General features: G+C 41.0%; 1 protein-coding gene across 1 annotated transcript in view; it reads left to right on the top strand.

Annotated features, from left to right (window-relative positions):
• The window catches only part of PTPRU (protein tyrosine phosphatase receptor type U), a 423,380-nt gene that overhangs the window by 222,464 nt on the left and 176,579 nt on the right, over nucleotides 1-24,337 (top strand). The window contains 1 exon segment of the mRNA XM_032228173.1: nucleotides 122-415. Coding sequence (XP_032084064.1) covers nucleotides 122-415 — 294 coding nt within the window.

Here is a 24,337-nt window from a genome sequence, read left to right as displayed (position 1 = left end):
TTTAGCCCAGTTTCCTCTTGAAAAAGCAACTTTGGGAGAATGAATGAATGAATGAATGGAGAGCTGTTTGAAGGTGTCCAGAAGAACAGGTCAACTTACTACTTCTTTTTCCTCTTAACAGAGCCCCCAACACCCATCGCACCCCCACAGCTTTTGAGAGCCGGTTCAACATACTTAATCATCCAGCTCAATACCAACTCAATCATCGGAGATGGTCCTATCGTAAGAAAAGAGATTGAGTACCGGATGACTTCTGGACCTTGGTCTGAAGTACACGCTGTGAACATGCAGACCTATAAGTTATGGCATCTTGATCCCGACACAGAGTATGAAATCAGCGTCCTGCTGACCCGGCCAGGAGATGGTGGGACTGGCAAACCCGGACCTCCACTCATCAGTAGGACAAAGTGTGCAGGTAAGAGTCTTCATTACTTTGTGTATCAAGAAAACCATTGAGAGCACAACGGTGATGCTTTGGCCACAGGGCAGTTTTTACCTGCTTGCAGGGATAACAACATGAAGGCTGAGATAATATCCAGTCTTATTTATTTATTTGCGCTGGTGTATATCTAATATTGCTTACCATGCTTTTAATCTGACTCTAAAATCAAAGAATCACAGGTTGAACTAAAGAAGGAATAACATTGCCATGGCTATCTCTGAGAACTTGTTTTAAAAATCTGCCAAAACAAACTCAGCGAAAGCATGGACAGTGGCACTCCATGGAATATGTTGTGTCTATCTTTTACTGGACAATGATCTGCCTTTTTTAAAAGGTAAAAGCTGCCTGTGGAAAAAAAAAAGAGTGTATATTTCTAGAAGTTCTACACCTAAACGAACAGGACCTAAAAGAGGTCCTTTTATCCAGGGAAAAAATATTTATAAATGAACTGCACGTTTGGGGAAACTTAACAATAATTAGAAATATTTGTATGACAGAATGTGGTTTGTGCAGTGAGACGTAAATTAACAATTACACATATGAAAGAGACGGGGAAAAATCTCTAAATAGCAGAGGAAAAAACCATGAATGAGTTTTTAATGGAACTTAAAAAAACAAAACATCGACAAAGTAAAATAAACACTCTACCAGTATGGATTCACTCAAAGTGACCCCCCTCTCCAAAAAGACAAACAACAACAAAGAAGTGATTTTGTGCAAGAATATTCTGGGCACAGAGCATGCATAGAGGCGGAGAATCTTAATGCTCTATTTCCTCATCACTTGACCATCAACAATTGAGTTTTGCAAGAGCTGTGATTCAAAGTAGTTTAGACATGACATGGGGCAGAGGTTTTCAAGATACCAGTGTAAGTACAGGTAGCCTAGTCATGACTGAATCATTGCAGTTGTTAAGTTGGTAACAGGGTTGTTAAGTGAATTTGGCTTCCCCCTTGACTTTCCTTGTCAGAAGATGATCCTTGCGAAAGATGATCACATGAGACCCTGGGAAACTGCAACCGTCATAAATGCATGCCAGTTGCCAAGCATCCAGATTTTGATCACTGCAATGGTTGCAAGTATAGAGTGGTGTGGTGGCCTAGATATAAAACTCTCACCTTGCAATCAGGAGACTGAGAGTTTGATCCTAGGTAGAGGCGGATATTTCTCTTTCTGGGCACAATGAGATTATATCTGCTGAATAAAACTCCTCATTGTTGACAGGAAGGGCATCCAGCCAGTAAACACTTGGATCCGTTCAGTTGCCCAGATTCCACGCCACAAGGGATTATGGGGTCAGTGAAGGCAGATGATGATGAATGGTTGTAAGTGTGAAAAATGATCATAAGCAGTGGTGGGTTTCAAATTTTTTTAGAACCTCTTCTGTAGGTGTGGCCTGCTTTGTGGGAGTGACTTGCCAGCCATGTGACTGGGTGGGAGTGGCTTGCCGGCGATGTGACTGGGTGAGCGTGGCCAACTTGTAAAATGTGGTGAAACTCACTTTACAACACTCTTGCTTAGCAACCAAAATGTTGGTTCAGGAACTCTGGCATTGAAGTGGGCAAGTCTTAAAGCTGTCAAGTTACAAGACCCTTGCACCCCTAACCCTTTAGAAAAAAACCCCAGGGGTGTTCAAACTTGACAGCTTTAAGACTTGTGGACTTCAACTCCCATAATTCCTCTTCTCTTTCTTCATCTTGATGATGTGGGGACGGGCGGGGGGAGGGAGCTTGAACTGGTTCCAAACGGCACTGTAGATTTGTGGAACCTCTTCTATAGAAGAGGTTAGGACTGGCAGGAACCCACCCTTGATCATAAGTCAGCCCCCCCCCTGCTGTTGTACTTCAGTCAGTAAAGAATGGTTGTAAATTGAAGACTACCTGTACTTTCTACTCTACCTAGTTAGGATGTTATGACAAGTTCCTTAAGTACTTGGCTGACTTCCACAGGTGGAGGTGTTTACTGTGCTTGCAATTAGATGAGCACTAACGACCAACTTGAGAGTGCAAATGCACTCTGATGAAATGCCTTTTTCCAAAAAAAGCCAGCTCTTGCGATCCAGATTTACGGTGTTGCTCACCCACAGGGATTGTGTTAGGATGACGAATGATCATTGCATCGGCAGCTGAGCAAAAGAACAGTCAGAGTTGTTGGCAGCAGGTGAATTGATAAAGGCCAGAGACAATGTGGCTTAGCTGTTGAGGATATCCATGGTGTCGGGGTTCCAAATAGCATCCAAAATGCTTGTCCAAGGCAAAGCATTCCTCAAAGTTCCAATTGATGAAGAGAGCCATGTTGGCACATCTGGGAAAACCCAAATCTGAAAGCTTCCCAGTTTTTCCCCACCCGGTTGAAAGTTCAAGATCCTGCCTCCACACCCACAAATCCATCACATGGTCCAATCTCCCACTGCCATGCTGCCAGTTCCACCCATCCAGTGCCGGTCAGGTGCAGAGGTGCAAAGACAAAGGATGACCTTGGCTTTATGGAAAGAATGTTGTTATGGCTACATAGCATCTCATTCCGTACAATCGCCCCCCCCCATTTTCCCACAATAGAAAATGCACAGTAGAATATTCAAAAGTGTGGCAGGCCGAAGATCCAAAAGAAAAGATGGCTACAGGCCTGATACATGGTTTGTAATTCATGCCTGGGAGCGAGTAGTCATCTTGAAAAGTGGGAGATGTTTAAAGTTAGTGCTGCCTCTGGCTGAAAGGGCAGGAAAGAGGGGAGCTTTAGAAAAACTCCGAACATTATTGCAGCATTCCTTCCATTGGTTTTGTACATGATCCTTTACATGTTTGGAATTCAAGAGTAAAGGTGGTACTACAGTTCTCAATGTACAACCACAACAGAGCCCAAAATTTAGGTGAAGTGAGTTTTATGACTTTTTTGCAACATGTGTTAAGGGAATCACTGCTGTTGTTAAATTAGCAACTCGGTTGTTAAGTGAATTTGGTTTCCCCATTGGCTTTTTCTTGTCAGAAAGTTGCAAAATATGTTCACATGACCCCGGGTCATTGCAATAAGTGTGAGTCAGTTATCAAGCACCTGAATGTAAATCCCATGACCATAAGGGTGAAAAATGGTCATAAGTCACTTTTTTTCAGTTCCATTGTAAGTTCAAACAGACAATAAGTGAACTGCTGTACCTGTATTGTATAAATGGACTTTAATCCTTTGCTTAACAACTGTGGCAAAAAGGATGTAAAAATCCGGCATAACTCAGTTTAAGAATGGAAATTCTGGTCCAGATTGTCGTCATAAGTAGAGGATTACCTGTATTATCTGTTCAAAGATACTGCATGTGCTACTGTATTTTAAACAAGAGTTGTAGAATTGAAGGTCCAAATACTGTATGTGGACATTTAAAGATTGGTGCAATCCGCAGAGACCTTCAAATATTTTTCTCAAACCGAAAATTGGAACATGATAGAAAGGGGATTTTGATTAGAAACATAATTGGAGGATTATCATATTAAATATACATTTAAATTAAATTAAATTCAGTGCAAATGTGATGAACTTAAAACTTATATTTTTATCTGGGCTTCACCACTGCGTTTTGGAGTGCAGCCCCTTGGGTTCATATGTCATGCGAACCCAGAGAAAATGGGTTAATTGCCTAATGTACGATAATTAATTAGCCGTGGGTAACTACGCTGCACAAATCCTGCTTTTGCTTTGCTATAAAAACTGAAAGACGAAAGGAAGAATGTTCTTTCTACATCGCCTGATCTTATATTCTACCTTGCTTTTCCAGTCTGGCCTCCTGGTTTTTATCGTTGCCCTCCCATCCTGATTGCTCTTCTGTCTTGAATCTCTGTCTAGCAGCTTATTCCAAACCAACCTTTCTCTTAAAATGCTAACCCAATCCATTTTCACCCACCTGGCTAAAAAATCATGTTGTTGACAAGTACATCTCATTTCTTCCATTAAGAAAGAAAGAAATAAGAAAGAAAGAAAGAAAGAAAGAAAGAAAGAAAGAAAGCATCAAGGCTTTTTGCCTGAATCTTATTTGTGACTCGCTGCTATCCATATCCTGCTCTGCTCTAGGAACTGCGGCCTCTGTGATTAATAATGGAATTCTCTGAGTTAATTATGGTAGACGTGTTCTCTCCATCTTCAACAGCTCCATCTTCAGCAGCTCCCTGCTACAATTGCTTTTAAATGAAAATACCCTTTGCAGAAGAAGCCGTATCGGTGGGAGCTCAGAAACTGTTGGCTGCTTGCAATGGCTGCAGAACATTAGCTGCCCCGACTCATGCTAGAGAAAAGCGAGGCTATGCTGCTAATTGATTCTCTTGCTTTGCCTGCTGTGTGAATCCACACACATTGGCGGGAGCGGAGTGGCTGACTTGGCAGATAGAAAATTGGAATCTCTAGAGAGGATCCCAGGGCGTTGGGTTGCAGGTATCTCAGCTGGGATTTTGAGCACTGCGCTTGATAGTGACACTGCCTTTGTTAGCCAGTCAACTTGACGTCCTTGTTATGCTGGTAGAGATCCTCACTTGACCCTGCAGCACCACTCTTTATGAGACAGGACCAACAGTTCTCAGCAAATACCTTAAGGGAAGCCTGTACAACAATTATCCTTAAGGGGAATACTGCTGAATTTGTGCCAGCCTTCGCAGGAAAACCAGACAGGATACACGATCAGATAAGCCAGTGATAGTGAACCTTTTTGGCACCGAGGGCCCAAACTGGAATGCACATGTATGTGCGTAAATGTAAGCGCATGTGCATGCTGGAGCACCGGAAACCCAAAGACCAGCTGGCCGATGTGCTTCCCTTTTTGGGGAGCAGTTTTGGGCCTCTTTTGGGCCATTTTCAGACGATTTTCCAAGGCAGTTTTTGAGCCACTTTCAGGCTGTTTTTTGGGCTGTTTTGGCCCCAAAACAAATGAAAAATGGCCTGGAAAAACGGCCTGATTTTTTTGCTGTTTTTTTGGGCTGTTTTCATGCTGTTTTCTGGTGCTCCGGCGCCCGCGAATAGCAGCTGGCGATGGCAGGTATGCCCACAGAGAGGACTCTGCATGCCACCTCTGGCACATGTGCCATAGGTTTACCACCACTGAGATAAGCTATTCCCTCATTATTGTAAAGCTACTTTTACAGAATCTTGTAAATCTGAAAGTAAAATTCTCCCACCATGACCTTTACAGCCAAAGGAACTTAGAAAGGGTCCCTTCTTAGCTTCTTGCTCCACCCATTATGGAGTTGCAGGCTACGATGCCTCTTATGTGACCATTCGCTAGGCTGCATCTCTTTGTCCTGTCTCCCAAGGTCTTTCTCACATACCGTTACATCTTGGTGCATTCATCGGTTTTATATATGAAAGGGAGAAATGGTCCATGAATGTTGTTGCTCTATATTGCAAGAGAAGTGACCCAAGGATCAGAAGAAGAGGTTTTTCCAAACCCTGTCAGTGTCACCCTCAATTGAAAGTTGTTTTAAAAAGTGCTTTGCTAAAATGCATGTTTTGTGTGCGAAAGGTCTTAGATGCCACTCTTGACATTCCCAGTTCAAAACTCATCTAGCAGGTGACAGGGAAGGACATTTCTGGTGGAAAAACTAAGGAGAGCAAGGATCAAGAATTCAGCTTGATATAAAGCAGTCCCTATAATAAATATTAATGAGGCACAATGACACTTCTGTTCCTTGCTCCCAAAGATGCAGCTGCATTTTAAAACCAAGGATAGAACTACAATTCCCAGCATCCCTCAACGCTTGCTATACTGCTCAGGACCCCTGGGATTTGCACCTCAGGATTGGACTTCACTTGATTCCCTCCCCCCCCCCACTTTGGATAATTGGTTTTCAGAATCACCCGCTATTTGAACAAAGCAATCATTTTCTTATGATCGCATCAAGTTGAGACGGTCTGAGCTGAGCATCTTCTACTGTGCAAAGCTAACACAGCTCTTTGTAAACCCGAACAATTTCTTCCAGAAAAGAAAGGGATTTGCAAAACCTTAACCAAGGATGGTGGGTGGTTAAGAAAACATAATCTTCATCATTTTTTGGCAATTTTTTTTTATTTTTAAACATAAAAGACAACATAAAAAAATTCTAATCCACACATACTGTAGAAAGTGTATCAGTTGGTTACAAAAGGTTTTCGTGCATCTCTTCCACAGTCATCAAACATAATTCATATTAGCTCAAGTATTTTAACGCAAATGTTTATACATGTTACTCTTATACCTCCATTTATGTTTGACTATAATTATTTAAACGTCCTTTATCATAAAATATACCAAACTTTAATACATAACCACATACAGGCATTTCATTTAATATTTCTAAAATCCTCCAATAACACTGAATTCTTATGTCCTATTCTAGCTAAACATCCATAATATTTAATAAGAGACTTTTCTAATCCTTCTTTCCAAATCGCTGTTGGCAATTTTCATCTAGTTTCCTTATATTATACTTATATATATATCTTCATCATTTTTTAATGACCTGATAATCCCTTGAGGAGTAGAATCTGGGCTACTGAATGGAGCCAAGTGTTTACTGGCCAGATGCCTTTCCTGTCGCCAATGCGGAGTTTTGTTCAGGAGATATATGCTCAGTGTGTCCAAAGAGAGAAATATCTGCCTCTACTCAGGATCGAACTCACAGCCTCCTGATTCTGAGGCGAGAGCTCCACCTCTAGGCCACCGCACCACTTGGTGGTTAAGAAATATGAAATATAAATATATAAATATTTATATAAATATAAATAATTATAAATAAATATAAATAAATAACAGTTTGTTTAGTCACTGTTCAAAGTTACAACAGCACAGAAACACAATTTTCACGTTTAATAACCATCGCAGCCCCCCCGCCCCCATTTTAATCACATAATTACAATTCAGCTGCTTAGCATCTGATTCATATTTATGACGGTTGTGATGTCCCGGAGTCATGTGACCTTCCGACAAAGCAAAATCAACGGGGAAGCTAGTCCACTTAACAAACGTGTTCCTAACTTAACATCGGCAGCAATTCACTTAACAACGGTGGCAAGCAAGGTCATGAAATGGGGCCAAACCCGCTTAACACATGTCTCACTTAGCAGCAGAAATGTTGTGGCCGTAAGTCGAGGACTACCCGTATGTGCTAACTCCAGGTTTCTGATGCAGGGTGACGTCTTAGCCCTTTTCTGCCTCTGGTTCTGTATCAGCAGATTTCCTTCCCAGGTATCTAATAAATTTCACCCAGCCTGTTATTTAAAATGTAGCCCTATACCCGGTTAGTTTAACATCTGCTCTTGGGGCTCAACTCAAGATAACCTATTTTGTGAACCTGAGATTTGTGCCTATTAGGAACAAAGACCATAGGATGATAAATGTTATTCATCACAGTGTGGAATAATGTCTCCTTGAGGCCCTGTGTTTGGTCTAAATTCTCTGTGACTTTTTAAAGAGAAGGTCCTGTGACCTTTTGCTCAGCAAAGTCTTTGAAATTAAGTGGCCTTATGGGAGGAGATTGAAGATTGACCCTGCTGTTGATAACCAATGGTGTGCTTTAGATCTCATTTTCTGTTTCTTTTTTCTCTTCACACCAGAGAATATTGTGGAAAAATATTTCCTTATGACTCCAAAATCCCTCTTTGTCAGCGTTCCAAGTAACACCCCCAACGAAAGAAGACTCTGAGGCTTGAGGTTCCTCAAAGTGCCATTTTATGAGAGATGTCATATTGGCACATCTGGGAAAACCCAAATCTGAAAGTCTCCAGGTTTCCCCCACCCAAATGAAAATTCAAGTCCCTGCCCAGCACACACATGTCCATCCCATGGCCCAATCAGGCACCATCCCAACTGGAGATGCCTCCCAGTCACACCACTCCAGGTGCAGAGTATTTAGAGTATGTATTTCCCATACTCCATACAATCGCTTCTCCCACTTTCCCACAGTAGAAAATGTGGCAGGCCCAAATGTAAAAGATGGCTTCCAAGCCTATTTTTCCCTCATAGGGAAGGAAAATGGGTTGTTTTGCCTTCTTGGCTGTTTTTTAATTAGGGGAAAAGAGCATGGAGATCCAGTCCACCATGGCCAGAGGTTTGCAAGGAGTCCTCTGTCCTGTCTCCAGCTTCTATGGCAGTGTTTCTCAACCTTGGCCACTTGAAGATGTCTGGACTTCAACTCCCAGAATTCCCCAGCCAGCTGGCTGGGGAATTCTGGGAGTTGAAGTCCAGACATCTTCAAGTAGCCAAGGTTGAGAAACACAGTACTATGGTTTCCACTTTTTGTTATGCATCCATGTAGGACAGGGGTGTCAGACTCAATTTCATTGAGGGCCCCTCAGGGGGCCAGGTAGGCATGCCTGACTGGCTAGGTGTGGCCAACCATATGGGCATGGCCAGCTTGACACCACTCCCCAAACTGCTGGCATGTTTCCAGTTTGCACTGGGTAGACCAGGCCAAAGCCACACTGGCCCAATGTTTCCTCTTCACATTGGGTAGACTGGGCCAAAATGACGTGGGTTGGCGCTTTATATTTTCCAGGATGGCCCCATGGGCTGGATCCAATTGTATTTTTATTTTTTTTTTAAATATAATTTTTATTAAACATTATTACCTTTAAAAAACAGAAAAAAAAACAATACGACATAAATACAACGACATAAGCAAGACAAATCATACATAAAACATACAGATACAAATGCCGTTTTAGACATACAACCCCCCCTCCCCCCCCACGGTGTCAGTCATTCACAGCCCAGTTTTTCTTTCTTTCCTCATTATTAGATCTCTAAGCCACATCTTCTCATTGATCCAATTGTATTGAGGGCCAAATCCGGCCTGCGAGCCTTGTGTTTGACACCCCTGATGTAGGAATTCAGGGTTCTCGTATACTATCCTGTGTCTAGTTCTAGAATCATTCTGGCTGGATTCGAGAGTTGGATAAGGTAGTGGCTCTCTAATTCCAAGTGACCCTTAACCTCCCTTTGCGCTCTTCTGCACACCCCTGAAAAGGAAATGAGAGAGAAAAGGGACTTGACCTATTTTCGAAAACACCCGAGGGCAGGGCAAGAATTAATGGGTGGAAGATCATGAAAGGGAGATCCAACCTAGAACTAAGGAGAAATTTCTTAACAGTGATAACAATTAATCAATGGAACGGCTTACGGTACCTCCAGAAGTTATGGGTGCTCCATCACTGGACGTTTTTAAGAAGAGATTGGACAATCATTCGTCTAGAATGGTTGGACTAGAGGACTTCTAAAGTCTTTTCCAATCCTATTACTCTATATTATTGTATGTTACATTCTCAATTTTCATTTTTTAAAGCAAAGAGGTTATGGGGCAGGATAGCGAGTAGAGCCTTATACCGAATCAAGTTCTCCTTTAACCATTTTAAAGTCTTAAAATGAACAAGCTGAAACATTTTGCATCTCACTTGTCTTCCTCCTGCAAGATAATAGTATTTCCCTGCACCTGCCCATCACAGTTGGCTATAAGTTGACTTGAAGCATCTGAGATCTTTCCAGGATGTGGAAGTATCTCGCCACAAGTATGTTTTCCTTCCAGATTCTTGTTAGATTCTTTTTGTGTTATCATAAAACCTTTCTCTTCTCTTTCCTTCTGCTCTCCTTTGACATTTCCCTTTCCCCCCCTTTCCGGACAGAACCCTGCCATATGTTTATATAGTTCATGAGTGCCTGCACCTGCCACTCTTTCTCCTTTATGGAAATGCTTATTTGCATTTGATTAGCAAGGGAAGGGGCTGGCATCTTGGCTGATTCCCAGCATTTCTCATGCAAAGCTCTGGCAGGCAGGAATCGAGCGGGCGGATGCCTGAACTTCTCCCCGTACCCTGGGGCACCGGTGGAAATGTTAAGGATGTCAAAAAGCTGGGGAGGCGAGACTTGGAGATGACTTGGCTTGCTTTTGTTTCTGTCGCTCTGCTCTCCTTTTGGGGCAGTTGAAAAGTGTGTCTGACTTGTAAGGGAGGTAGGGGTCATCAGGCTTCTTGATGTTGCCGACTGTGCGGGGAGTTTCTTGATGTGGCACATTGGCTTGCGGCACCAGTGCTTTGTGAAGGGAGCTAAGCACGGTTAGTAGCAGCATCTGCTACCCTGCAGTCACATTAATTGGCTTGCGAATGCAGGCGAATATACACGTCCCAGAATAATGTTGCAGGATCCAAGTACCGGGATACGACATCTCTTCTTCCAAGCTTTTGGACTTGTGCTGGACCCAAAAGGAACTTCTGAATCCTCAGGATGTGTCCCATCCTGAACACGCCTCTGGTCCTGGTGGCCAACTCAGTTTGCATCCAGCAAGACTTATTATCTCTTTGATGTTTAAGGATGCTGTTTTGGCTTCTTCTTCTTTGATTTTGTGCTTTTTGGTCTTCTTGGGCTGGAATGAAGTAGTTGGAGAAAGAAAAGATGCTTTCTTGACTTTCTGCCAAGTCTGGAGGATAAGAGTGTTCTGCCTTTCCCCCATCAAGACCAAGCTTCAGCAATAGCATGTTGACTCCAGCCCACACTGGGATCAAGGGGCAGAAGGAGAGAAGCTGCCTCAGGCTGGAAGCTTGATGTGAATCCAAACTATTCCTTACTGTTCGCATTGTGTTAGATCTCAGACATAGGAGGAGGAGGAGGAGGAGGTGCTGCTGTTTTTTTCTGCTTTGTGTATCAAAACAACACAAATTGGTTTGGGATATTCCGCAGCTTGCTCTTTGCTGCTGTTCTTCAAGGATCAAAATGTCTTGGAGCAGCTGTGCTGAGAGAAGACACACACTCCAAAATCATCCTTTATGCTATTATTCTAGATGGTCTCCAAAGTTAGGGAAATAGAGTGAATCTCACCCAATAACATTTCAATCCCAAACTCCATATTTTAGATCTTGAGGCCACATAAGACAGTTGCTGGTTGTTCCAATCAGAAGATCAGCATTGTAGTTCTCAGAACATTCAATTAAAAAAAGATGTTGACTGTCTTAGGCGAGTGGAACTTTTTTTCTGAGCATTTTGGAGCACTGCCATCAATCACACTGAGCTAGGTAGGCAGCCAGTCCAATTGAGTGTGTCAATTTTTCATGTTCCAATACAAATAATTGATTGCAGAGCATCAGATGTTCTTCCTTCTCAGAGCCTTTACTGAATACAGAAAATGAAATGAGAAGGAATGAAAAAACTGGAATGAGCTACTTACATCTTCCCAAAGGTTGGTTAAGGACTAAAAATGTCCCTGTAACTTCCTTTATTTGATTTATATCCTGCCTTCTTTGTACAGGAGCTCAAAGTAGCATACATTTCCTATTTTTCTCACAACAAGACACTATGGGCTGAGAGAGACATACAGTACATTGAGTTTCCATGATGGAAGGTGGACTAGAATGGAGGTGTTCCTGCCCTAACATCTTCATTACGACACGACCCTAGTTCTCTAACCTTGCTTTTGTTGGTACATTCATTCTTTCCAATGACTTGTCCAATGTGCTAGTTTTGATTTCATTTAGAGTCCCCTCCCCATCGCACTAACCTGCTTTCCAGCTCTGTTCTCCTGTGCAGGGCAACAAATGAAGATCAACTAGGAGGTTGGGAGGTAGGATGGGCGGGGCCAGCCTATTTGCCGGTTCGCTGAACTACTCAAAATTTCCACTACCGGTTCTCCAGAACCTGTCAGAACTGACTGAATACCACCTCTGGTGTGTGTGTGTGTGTGTGTGTGTGTGTGTGTGAGAGAGAGAGAGAGAGAGAGAATAGGCTCTGTACATATGACAACCTTTTTCTCAGCACATAACTTTCCCAGCTTTTTCCCAGAGGCAGCCTGGGGCACAGAGAGTTCTTTTTCGTATGCTTCTAGTCGTGATTGACATAGACTAAGCTGCCATACCTGGGTACATTACAGTTATAATAGCTCCAATAACCTTAGGCAGCTTTGTAACGGCACTAATTGTATGGATGTATTCAGCAATATTAATGTGTTCAGACACTTTCGCTACTTGACTAAAGTGCTTGCAAGTCTGCTTACATAGGCCCAGCGATTTCAGCCGGCCTTTTTGTTGCTAATCATTTAAATCACAATAAAATAAAAAGTAAAAAAAACAACAACAACCCTGAAATTTGAAGTCTGGCATTCCCACTTCTGGTCTGGGCTGCTCCCAAGAGACTGGGGTGAATTGATTCTGAAGACCACGAGCAGAAAATGAACGGGTTCTTCCAATGTCAGGCAAGGAAAGCAGTTTTTCATTGTCCCTGTCATGCTGTGTTGATTCCCTCTCTTTAAATTACTCCAGTGCCATCATTTCTTTTTCAATTGTCTTTCTCATGCCAGAAGGACATGACTCCTGATTTGTCCTAGTCATGCTAATATCAGAGCACATGCTTCACACGTAGCAGGCTTCGGGTTCAATTCCAAGTATCTTGGAAAAAGATTGAAATTTTGGAGCACTCCTAACAATCAGAATGGGATGGACAGTGGTGTAATTCAAATGTTTTTTTACTACCGGTTCTGTGGGCGTGGCTTGGTGGGAGTGGCAGGGGAAGGATATTGCAAAATCTCCATTCCCACCCCACTCCAGGGGAAGGATATTGCAAAATCTCCATTCCCACCCCACTCTGGGGCCAGCCAGAGGTGGCATTTGCTGGTTCTCCGAACTACTCAAAATTTCCACTACTGGTTCTCCAGAACCTGCCAGAACCTGCTGAATTTCACCCCTGGGAATGGGGTGATGGAATGGAATGTTCAGAAAAAGGACACAGTTGGTGGCTAGCATCCAAAGTGGACATTCCACTATTATTATTAGTGTATGGTGTGGTTACAGTAGTTTGGAGATCACAGTCATACTGCTGAGTAATAGTTTAGTTTGTCAAGGTACCAGCCCTGTTAGGGGACATGCTTGTGTGCTTCCCAGGATGTGCCATAGGATGGTTCATACCAGAGAGAAAGTTAAGAGGCTCTTCCTGCAGCATCAATGAAGGCTGCCTCCCTTCCTGGAGCTGCCTTGCAAGTGGGCATTACAACTGGGAAGTTTCCGAGCCTTCAGAATTCGACTGCCTGCACAGAGCACCAGCTCATCTCCCCATTGAAGTGGTACCTATCTATCTACTTGCATAGAGCAAGCTTTTGAACTGTTAGGTGGACAGAAGCTGAGGCGAGTGACAGGAGCTGCCACACTGTGCTTGGCTTTCAACTGCTGCAGCTGAGATCATCTCCAGCATCATTAAGCCACCGAGTCACCATATCTCTTTAAAAATTCCAATCAGTAGTGTTCTTTCACGGATTTCCTCTAATGTTTTCTGCCCTTGGACCCCTACAACTCCTAGGAATCTTGAGTGGATTCTTCATGGTGGAGATGAATAACCTTTTCATCAGTGAAAACAAATAGTGGTAACAAAGGCAGAGCTGTTATTAAAGCAGATGGCCATTACTTATGTCAGTTATGATAACTAATTAAGTATGCCCTCAATGACATTGTTTAAGAATATATCTCTTTCAAAACCCCTTGAATGTGTTGAAAAGATGAGGATATTCACCCTATTATAATTGCCACTTGGAGCTGACAGGAAAGCCATCTTCACTTTGCTAAATAAAGCTAATCAGTGTTTCCTCTAAGGCCTTTCTTAATGAATTCATGTCAAAGGTAAAGGTCTGAATAAGAAATGCACAGGACTGTGGACACGTTTTATGGAACCTCTAGAAAGCCTATTTTGTGTTCCTTTCTGCTATGAGTGTTTTTAAGAGAACTTTTTTATTTTTCTTTAAAAAAAACAAACACAAATATGTCATCATTTGTCAATCATTAAGACATTGAAATACAATTTTTTTTGTTGTGTATACCCCTCCCTCCCTCCACCCCCCCATCCCCCCTCCTCCTTCCCCCCCCGACTTCCCAGAACCCGTACACGGTATGGATTTTTAACTAACACAGTCTAAAATCTATTGAGAAAAAAGAAATAAAGAAATTAATGACATTCTAGATTGAACTTAGCTTCTTCTTACTGAACTAACTTTTAACAGTTTAAATCATTTCTGATCTTAAGCATAGGCTAACTGGAATTTCTTAGTCCCGTATTTATTTTGTATATAGTCAATCCATTTTTTCCAGTCTCGTTTATATCTCTCATTTGAATGATCTTTGAGATATGCCGATATTTTAGCCATTTCAGCTAAGTTTGTTACTTTCAATGTCCATTCTTGGATTGTAGGCAAGTCTTCCTTCTTCCAATATTGCGCCACCAACAGTCTTGCTGCAGTTATCAGGTGCAGGATCAAATTGGTCTCTACCACTGTAAAATCAGTACATATACCTAGTAAAAATAACTGAGGAATAAACTTTATCCTTTTTTTAAAAACATTTTGCATGACCCACCATATTTTTATCCAAAATGCCTTAACCTTTTGGCAGGTCCACCATATATGATAATATGTAGCATCGAGAGAACCACACCTCCAACATTTAGGCTGTACATTCGGATACATAGAAGCCAACTTTTTAGGATCTAAATGCCATCTATAAAACATCTTGTAAAAATTTTCTCTCAGATTTTGAGCTTGTGTAAATTTCACATTTCTTACCCAAATTCTTTCCCATGTATCCAACATTATTGGTTCCTCAATATTTTGAGCCCATTTTATCATACAATCTTTAACTAATTCTGTTTCCGAATCCATCTGTATTAATACATTATATATCCTCTTTATATGCATTAAGCTTTGATCTCTTATTTGTTTAAACAGATTATCCTCAACTTGAATAAAGCCGATTTTTTGATCTATTTTCCACCTAGCCTGTAATTGCCCATACTGGAACCATGTTTGAACTACCTTCTCCTCTTTTAATACCTCTAAAGATTTTAATTGTAATACCCCCCTTTCCGAGGTAAGAAGCTGTCTGTAAGTAAATCTATCCTGTTTTTGTGCTGTATTCATATTTTCAATTGCATGTCTAGGAATTGCCCACATGGGTATCTTGTCATTTAATTTATATTGGTATTTCTTCCAAACCCGCAATAAAGCATTTCTCAAAATATGACTTTTAAAGTTCTTATCCAATTTTTTGTTGAATAACAGGTAAGCATGCCAACCAAATACCAGATCGTGTCCCTCAATGTTCAATATTCTATCATTGGTTAAATGAATCCAATCACTAATTACAGATAATGCCACTGCATCATAATATAGTTTTAAATTAGGTAGTTTCAATCCTCCTCTCTCACGTACATCTTGCATTATTTTCATCTTTACCCTCGGCTTCTTTCCTGCCCACACAAATTTGTTGATACCCTTCTGCCATTCTAAAAGGTTCACATCTTTTTTAAGTATAGGTAACATTTGGAAAAGAAATAAAAATTTTGGTAAAATGTTCATTTTCACTGCCGCTATCCTGCCCAGCAAAGATAAGTGCAATTTCTCCCATTTTTTCATCTCTGTCTGTATGCTATGCCAAAGTGGTTCATAATTATGCTTATATAATTTCCCATTTGAAGTTAAAATGTTAACTCCAAGATATTTGACTTTTTTAACTACCTCACATCCTAGCATCACTCCTAATTCTTCCTTTTGTTTAATATTCATATTTATAGCTAATATTTTGGTTTTTCCTAAGTTTATTTTAAAGCCAGACACTTGACCATATTGATTAATCGTATTCATTAAAACCATACTGGATTCCTGCGGTTGTTCCAATATTATGACCAAATCATCCGCAAAAGCGCGGACTCTATATTCTTGCTGCCTAATCTTGATCCCTTTTAAACCATCCAAGCCCCGTATTTTATTCAACAATACTTCCAAAGTTATAATAAACAATAATGGGGACAAAGGACAACCCTGTCTTGTACCTTTTCCAATTTGAAAAGAGTCTGTTAAACTTCCATTGACTATGATTTGTGCTGTTTGCTGTTGGTATATTGCTTTAATTGACTGTAAAAAATTATCTCCTATCTGCATTTTTTGCAATATCTTCAGCAGAAATTGCCAGTTAACTCGATCAAAGGCCTTCTCAGCATCCAAAAATATAAACGCAGCAGGGATCTGGTTGTTCTTTCCCAAATATTCTAATGCATTAATAATTAATCTGACATTACTTTTCATCTGTCTCCCTTGTATAAAACCTGTTTGGTCCGTATGTATCAATTGTTGAATGACCAACATTAACCTATTTGCTAATATTTTAGTAAAAATTTTATAATCTACATTCAGTAATGAAATGGGTCTATAATTTTTGGGTTGAGTAGTATCTTGATCTTCTTTGGGTATCAAAGATATAAACGCTGTCTTCCAAGATGGAGGGACTTTACCTTCCGTTTGAATCATATTAAATAATTCTCTAAGAGGTTCTACCATTTCTAACTGTAAGTTTTTGTAGTAAACCGCTGTCAAGCCATCTGTACCTGGTGCTTTCCCTGGCTTTAATTGCTTAATTACCTGCAGGATTTCCCCCGAGGTTATTGGTTGATTCAATTTTTGCCTGTGTTCTTCTCTAACTGAAGGTATTTTCTCCTTGTCTAAATATTTGTCTATGTCTAAACCATTAATTTTATCCCCTTTATACAGTTCTGTAAAAAATTCCCAGAAAGCCTTTTGAATCTCTTCCTGTTGGAACACCTCCTTCCCTCTGTAAATCAGTTTAGATATATTTCGAGTTTTCCTTTTTTTCCTAATCTGATAAGCTAACCATCTGCCAGGTTTGTTTGCATTACAAAAAGTATTGTGTTTTGCATATAATAAATTAGTAGCTACCTGGTCAGAGATCAACATGTCAAATTGAGATTTTAATATGTTAATAGCTTCCTTAACCTTTGTATCGTCTGGTTTCCTTGTTAACTCCAGCTCTTTTCTCTTAATTTCCTCTTCCAGTTCTGTTCGTTTTAGCCCTTGCTTATTTCTATGTGTTTTATTTATATTCATCAAAACTCCTCTCATATACGCTTTGCTTGCATCCCATACAAATTCCATAGATGTACCCTTATTCATATTCAAAACAAAATATTCAGATAGTAATTTTTTACAATCATTAATATAGTTTTCATATCTAAATAAATTTTCATTCAGTCTCCAAAACCTTCTTGCCTGCACTACCCTTCCCAACTCCATCCAAACTGGGTTATGGTCCGAAAGGACTCTAGCTGCAATCTTTGTTTTCTTGACCCTAGAAAGCAAATCATTAGTGGTTAGAATAAAATCGATCCTTGAAAGGGATTGATGCCTGTCCGAGAAGAAAGTGAAGTCATATTCCTCTGCATTTCTTTCTCGCCAGATATCTCTCAATTCAAAATCATCCATAATGTCAAAGAAAGATTTGGGTAACTTTGCTCGCATCTTGGTATTTAGGCGGGAAATCTTCTTATCTCTCTTAGTGTCTATCACTCCATTCCAGTCACCCAATAGTATACAGGAACTATAGTCCCACTGTACTAATTTAGCATGAAGATTTCTATAGAATCTATCTTGCTGTTGATTGGGAGCATAAATTCCCAAAAGTAATGTCTTTTTCCCTTCTAAGATTAAGTCTAAAGCAATATATCTTCCGAAGGGATCTGCTTCTATTAATTCAGCTTTCATATCTTTTCTTAAGTATACAACTATACCATTCTTCTTTTCCATAGCAGAAGCTGCAAAATGTTGACCAAGTTTTGAGTTGATCAAATATTTTGATCAGTTGACTTGATATGAGTTTCTTGCAAACAAATTACATCGTTCTTAAACTGTTTAAGATAATGAAATATTTTCTTCCTCTTCTGTGGAGAGTTCAGTCCATTGACATTCCATGTTAAAATCTTAGTTGTCATCTTTGGTTGGTTGAAGCATTTTTAGAGCTTCCTGCACGGCCTGTTTAACCTTAGGTCTAGCTCCTCCCACTGCTTCCAAATTTGTTGTTGTAGTTCCTTGATCGATGGCCGATGATTGTTGATGCTGTTGCCTCTTAGCTTGTTTCTCCATACGTCTAGTAGTCATGCGGCTAGGTCTTGGTTCCATAGCACCTTGCACTTCTAGAGAAGAGAGATGCTCCATCTTGTCTGGTGGTTGTGTAGTTTGCTGTCTATCCTGTCCTTCTTGTGGTCTTTCTCTAGGTCCAGATGGTGCAGGGTGTCCGGCCTTCAATATATTATAATAAAAATCTCGGGCTTTCCATACAGAGTTGAGGCGGTACCTTTGCTTATCAAATGTAAATATGATGCCAAATGGTGCATCCCATCTATACTGTATCTGACGATTTCTGAGTTCTTCGACCAAAAAAGCGTAGTCTCTTCTGGCTCTTAACATTTGAGGTGGTATCTCTTTCAAAACAGCCAGGTCTTGACCGCCAATTTGAAGCTTAGTGTTATAAGACGCTTGCAGTACCATATTTCTGAACTCTCTTGTAGTAAAATATATAACGATGTCTCGAGGAAGCTGCTTCTGCTTTGCCAGCCAGGAGTTAACGCGGTAAGCTTTGTCAATTTGCCAGCCTTGGTTGGTCCCTGGTCTTCCCATCAGGCGGTCAAAAGCTTCCGATAGGATCTGTTTCAGGTTCTCCTGTTTCTCCTCACGCAGCCCCCTTACTCTTAATGCGAACTCCATTTGTCGGTACTGTATCATAATAATTTCTTTTTCAGCATTTTCCACTTTTTGTTCCACCACCTCTGTTTTCAATGTCAAGTTAGCATTGGCATCATTAAGAACCTCTAGAGTATCTTCCACTCCAGAAATATGTTCTGTTAATACAGTTACAAGACTCAGCATGTCGTCTCTAATTTTATCAACCTTAGCCTCAAATTTCTCATACAACTCCTGTTTAAGTCCTTTTATTTCACTTTTAATTTCACTTTTAATTTCTTCTTTCATTTCTTTTATTTCCTCTTTTCTCTCCTCTCTATTATCTCTAAATTTATCTTCCATTTTAATTGTCTGTGCATTAAAAGCCTCGCTTAGATTACTCAGAAAAAATTCTTTCGTTAACACATCCCCAGCAGGGGGCGTAGGAAGTGGAGGCTGCAGCTTTGTACCAGGCACTGAGGTTGTGCCCCTGGAAGTAGAGGGTGACGACTTCAAGTTAATATTTGGTTTTGAGGCCATTTCAAAATTTGTCTGCCTGCAGTTAATAAAACTCTATTGCCTAAATATACAGCTTTAAGTAAAGAGGCTTTTATTTTGAAATTTAAGGCTTGGCAAAAGTTTCAGTGAGTAAACATTGTAACAAGACCGTTCAACAGATTCATCACCGTTTAACTTCCAAATAAGCAAAGTTAATGAAGGAGTAAAATTCTTCTATTGTGAAACCAAAACATGTGATAAGCTATCTCTTTTGTTTTGAATTCTTTTGAAGTCTTGTGAGAATTAGCAAAAAGTGTTCGTTATTACCGGAGAAACCAGCCTGCTCGGCGCCATTTTAAAAGCCTCTGAGTAAATAATTTTTCGGAGGAGAAAAAAAGAAGAAGCTAAAATGTTGATAAGCAATTATTGTCCTCGCAGTAAACGGATTCAGCTCGTGATAAGATTAAATCAAACAAAACTTAGAGCAGAGTGGGAGAGACCTACTTTGTCCTGCACAAGGCAGTTTGAAGTTCCCAGCACGGACAGCCGTTCTGCCTTGGGCTAGCCCCCCTTTCCTTGCAAGCACAAAAGCTGCAAAAATCGAAGAGCATTTGCCAGCAAAACAGTTTCTTCTTTCCCTCTTGCCTGAAGGATAAGAAAACCTGATAAGACGTCAGATGGAAGATCCTCTAATCAGGTACGTAGCCAGGAATTCGGAGGCAGCTGATTTTTTGCTGCTTCCACCAGTAAGCTCCTCCCAGGAAGTGTTCATTGTTGTTTGACATCTGTCTCTGCCTCAGCTCTGATAAGATCATTTGATCTATCTAATTCAGTGAAGGAGTATGGTGGCTTGAGTGGTTGGAATGCTGGGCAGGAGTTTAGAAGCCCGTGTTTGAGACCTGAGAGCGTCATGGGGCAGGGTTCAGTCTGTGTCTGATGCAGTGGTGGAATACAGCCAGAAGTGGGATTTGGGGGTGCTCCGAACTGCACAGAATCTTAGCTAGAGGTTCTTCTGAACCCCTGCAAACCCCCAGCAGCCCACCCCTGCTTGAAAGTCTTCACTGGTCTCGGATGCTATTTTATGAGCCGGTACAGGCATATCTCAGCGCACTAATTTCACACGATCTCTGTTACATGAGCTGCACTGATTGCCAGGAAATATCCAGGAGCAATTCAAAGTGCTAGCATTACCTTCATAGCATAGTACCTGTCAGGTTTCCAGGTGATGAAAACCATTCAAAAAAGAAATGTGCAAAGTCCATCTTTGAAAACAAATTTCTTTTATTTAGGTAGACGTCAAATTTACAAAGTCTGTTGTAATTCCGGATCTGACACAAACCGGAATTACACCACGTAATATTGTAAGTTAGAAACATCCCTCAAAAGTCACATTCGCCAATAAACACTCAGTCCGCATTGCCTGGTGTCTTCAAACTCCACCTTCCGTTCTCAGCAGGAGCAGCCTCTGTTCCTACGGGAAAGAAGGTCATCTAGCCAAAACAATTCTCCCTATCTATTCACTCCTCCCCCTTTAAAAATGTGGCGAGTGTTGTGGCCCACCAGTGGCCAGCAGAGCTGCCAGCAGAGTCAGACAGTGTGGAGGTTGGGGAGGAACATGAGCCAGGCCTGGGGACTGAGGAAAGCTCAGCCAAGAGCTCTGCGTCAGAGGCAGAGGGGGAACTAGACAGCAGTGAGGCAGAGGAACAGCTGGATCCTATTCCCAGTGTGCACATGTACAGAGCTGCCAGAAGACAAGAACAACTAAGAGAGCAGGTTTGACTTGGGAGTAAAGCCACACCTTGGAGGTGATTGGCCCTCCCATAGGAAACAAAAGAGGAGTGAATGGGGAGGGGGCTTTTGCAGGGAACAATTCATTCCTTTGGTCATTTCAAGAATGGAAAGTTCTATTTGTGACTATAAGAGGCTCTGTGCCAAGTGTTGCCTTGCCCTGCCTTTGGAAATTAGTTATTTGGCAGCTCTCCAAGTGAGATAAGGTTTGTGTTGATAAATATTCCTCTGAAATACTTGCCTTTGTTTTTGTCATGCCTTCCTGACTGGCACAGTTTGCCAAGACATGCTGACTGTGAATGAAAGGAATTCACAGTCGTGTAAATAAAAGAGGTTTTGCCAGGAAGAAGACTCTGGTTCATGCTTTTTAAGGAAGTCTAGGTCAGAATAGGGGAGCCCGAAAAAACCCTTACATAGTCAAAAGAAAGAAAAAAAATACATGAGTATAATAGAAAGCTAAGTAAAATGGCTACAGAGATGTCAAATTCAGGCTCGACAGTACCTGGCTATCAGAAGAATTACATTTCTGCTTCTGTATCTGACCATGCCATATTTCTGCTTCTGTATCTGACCATTGGCATGTATTGGCATGTATATAGTCCTATTTGTTAAGCAATGGCATTGGATACACCTTAGGAAGCATGTCTCCTCTATTGTAATGTTCTCTGTCTTATTAATCTTATTAACTGGTTCAATGTATTGAGATCGAGGGTGTGGGGATGGGTGGGTTATATGCAGTGGTGAAATTTAATTTTTTTTTTACTACTGGTTCTGTGAGCATTGCTTTTTGGGCATGACAGGGGAAGGATACTGCAAACTCCCAATTCCCTCCCCACTCCAGGGGAAGGATATTGCAAAATCTCCATTCCCATCCCACTCCAGAGCCAGCCAGAGGTGGTATTTGCTGGTTCTCCAAACTACTCAAAATTTCCTCTACTGGTTCTCCAGAATCTGTCAGAACCTGCTGAATTTCACTCCTGCATGCCACCCAGAATTGCTTTGAATTCAGCAGCTTTATAAATCTAAATTATTTATATTTTATTTATCACTCAAGATCAGTATGATTATTTCCCAAGAAATAAAGCTAAGCATTTGGGCAATTTCTATTTGCAAGGACGTGAAAACAGAAATGCTGAAACTTAACTTCAGATACCCTACACACACACCTAAAAACCCTCACAAGATTTGCTGCTAATAGAAATGCAATGTTATTTTGCTTACACAGGGAAGTTATAATCGCTTCTCGCCATATAGCAAGAAGTTGCAAACTGTTCTCCTGATACATGAAGCTGAAATCACTGTCTAACAGAGTGATTCTGATACACTGGAGGCCTATTTTCCCTAGGGTTATTTCCCAAGACGTTGTATAAGCCGTAAGTGATGTATATGTTTCTGTACAATTGTGGATATATTCAGTTGGCTGTCGTGTTGGAAAACAGTGTTAAAAATAATTACGCACTTAAATTCTTGGATCGTTTTCAAGACCAGAAAACTACCGATTACATCACGCGTTAATGTCACGTCCAAAGCAGAACCCAAATATTCAAGCGCTCGTAGATCAATTTAAATTCTCCAGTTGGCTTAGTCCTCCTACAGGAATTGGATTATTATTGATAGAAGCAAGCCCGCAATCTGTAACACAAGAAGAAATCAAACTCCAAGCGGCCATCAATATTTTCTTTGGTATGACAGAAACATGGGGAGCTATTTTTTCCCCAAAGGATATTCCTACCCAGATTTTCCTTCGGTATTTGGACCAAAAGGCCTGGTTAAAACTTCATTTTCTTCCAGGCATTTAAAAGCTTTTGATTACTCATCAATGTTAGGGGGCTGGGTTAACAGAGGTTCTGTATTGGGTCCAAATACAGGGGTTTAAATGAACCCTGGCTTATTAAATGTTGGCTTTATTTATATTTATTTATTTATTTATTTATTTATTTATTTATTTATTTATTTATTTATTTATTGGGTTTGTCAAGCATGTATGAGAAAACAAGTATAATACATAAACATAGGTATAAGCAGGTATACATCTATACATAAGAAATGAGTACAAATAGATGGGGCAGTAGGTCAGGGACGGTAGGAATGCTGGTGCGCTTATGCACGCCCGCTTTACCGACCTCTTAGGAATGGGGTGAGGTCCACGATAGACAGTTTAAGGTTAAAGTTACAGGGGTTTGAGGGGGTAACAACAGAGTAGGGTAGTGCATTCCAGGCATTGACCACTGTGTTGCTGAAGTCATATTTTTTGCAATCAAGTTTGGAGCGGTTTACTTTGAGTTTGTATCTATTCTTTGCCCCATGTATTATTGCAGTTGAAGCTGACATAGTCTTTGACAGGTAGGACGTTGTAGCAGACAATTTTGTGTGCTAAGCTTAGGTCAGATCGCAGGTGGCCTAGTTCTAGGTTGTTCAAGCCCAAAATTTCAAGCCTGGTGCCATAAGGGATTCTATTGCGAGCAGAGGAGTGGAGTACTCTTCTGGTGGAATACCTCTGGACTGGCTCGATTGTATTAATGTCCATTATACAGTTTGGATTCCAGGCTGATGAGCTTTGTCATCTGCCTGGGACATGACTTTCTCGTAATCCTGACTATGGGAGAAGAGGGATATGAATGCACTTTCATCTGTTTCTCTCAGACTTCAGAGTTGGGAGATTTATGAATATACATGGCTATTTTTGTAGGTGAACGTAGTGGAATAGAAGGAACACCCTAAATGCAATTTATAGGACGGAGAAAGGTAAAACATGACACAATGCTACCCATTACCAAACCACATAGTTGGTCCTGAAGGATACCATAATTGATGGTATCAAAAGCTGATGTGAGATCAAGGAGAACCAAGACACTGACCTCATCTCCATCCTGATTACTCCAGGGGGTCATCAACAAGTGTGATCAATTATGTCTCTGTACTATGTCCCAGCTTGAAACCTAGTTAGAAAAGATCCAGATAACCCAGTAGCCCTAGACCTTCTGAAGTTGCAGCCCAACCAACTTTTTGGCAGCCTTTCTCAAACAAACAAGTCTTTGTCCAAGACTTTTGGGTCCAGCACCAGCTTCTTGAGAAGGTGGTGTACTATTGTTTCCTTTAAGGCAGGCAGAACCATTCCCTTTACGCCCACAAACAA

This window comes from Thamnophis elegans, chromosome 12 (assembly GCF_009769535.1).
Source record: "Thamnophis elegans isolate rThaEle1 chromosome 12, rThaEle1.pri, whole genome shotgun sequence".
NCBI lineage: Eukaryota > Metazoa > Chordata > Lepidosauria > Squamata > Colubridae > Thamnophis > Thamnophis elegans.
The sequence above is the reverse complement of the archived record's forward strand: the minus strand, read 5'-3'. Positions and strand labels throughout refer to the sequence as shown.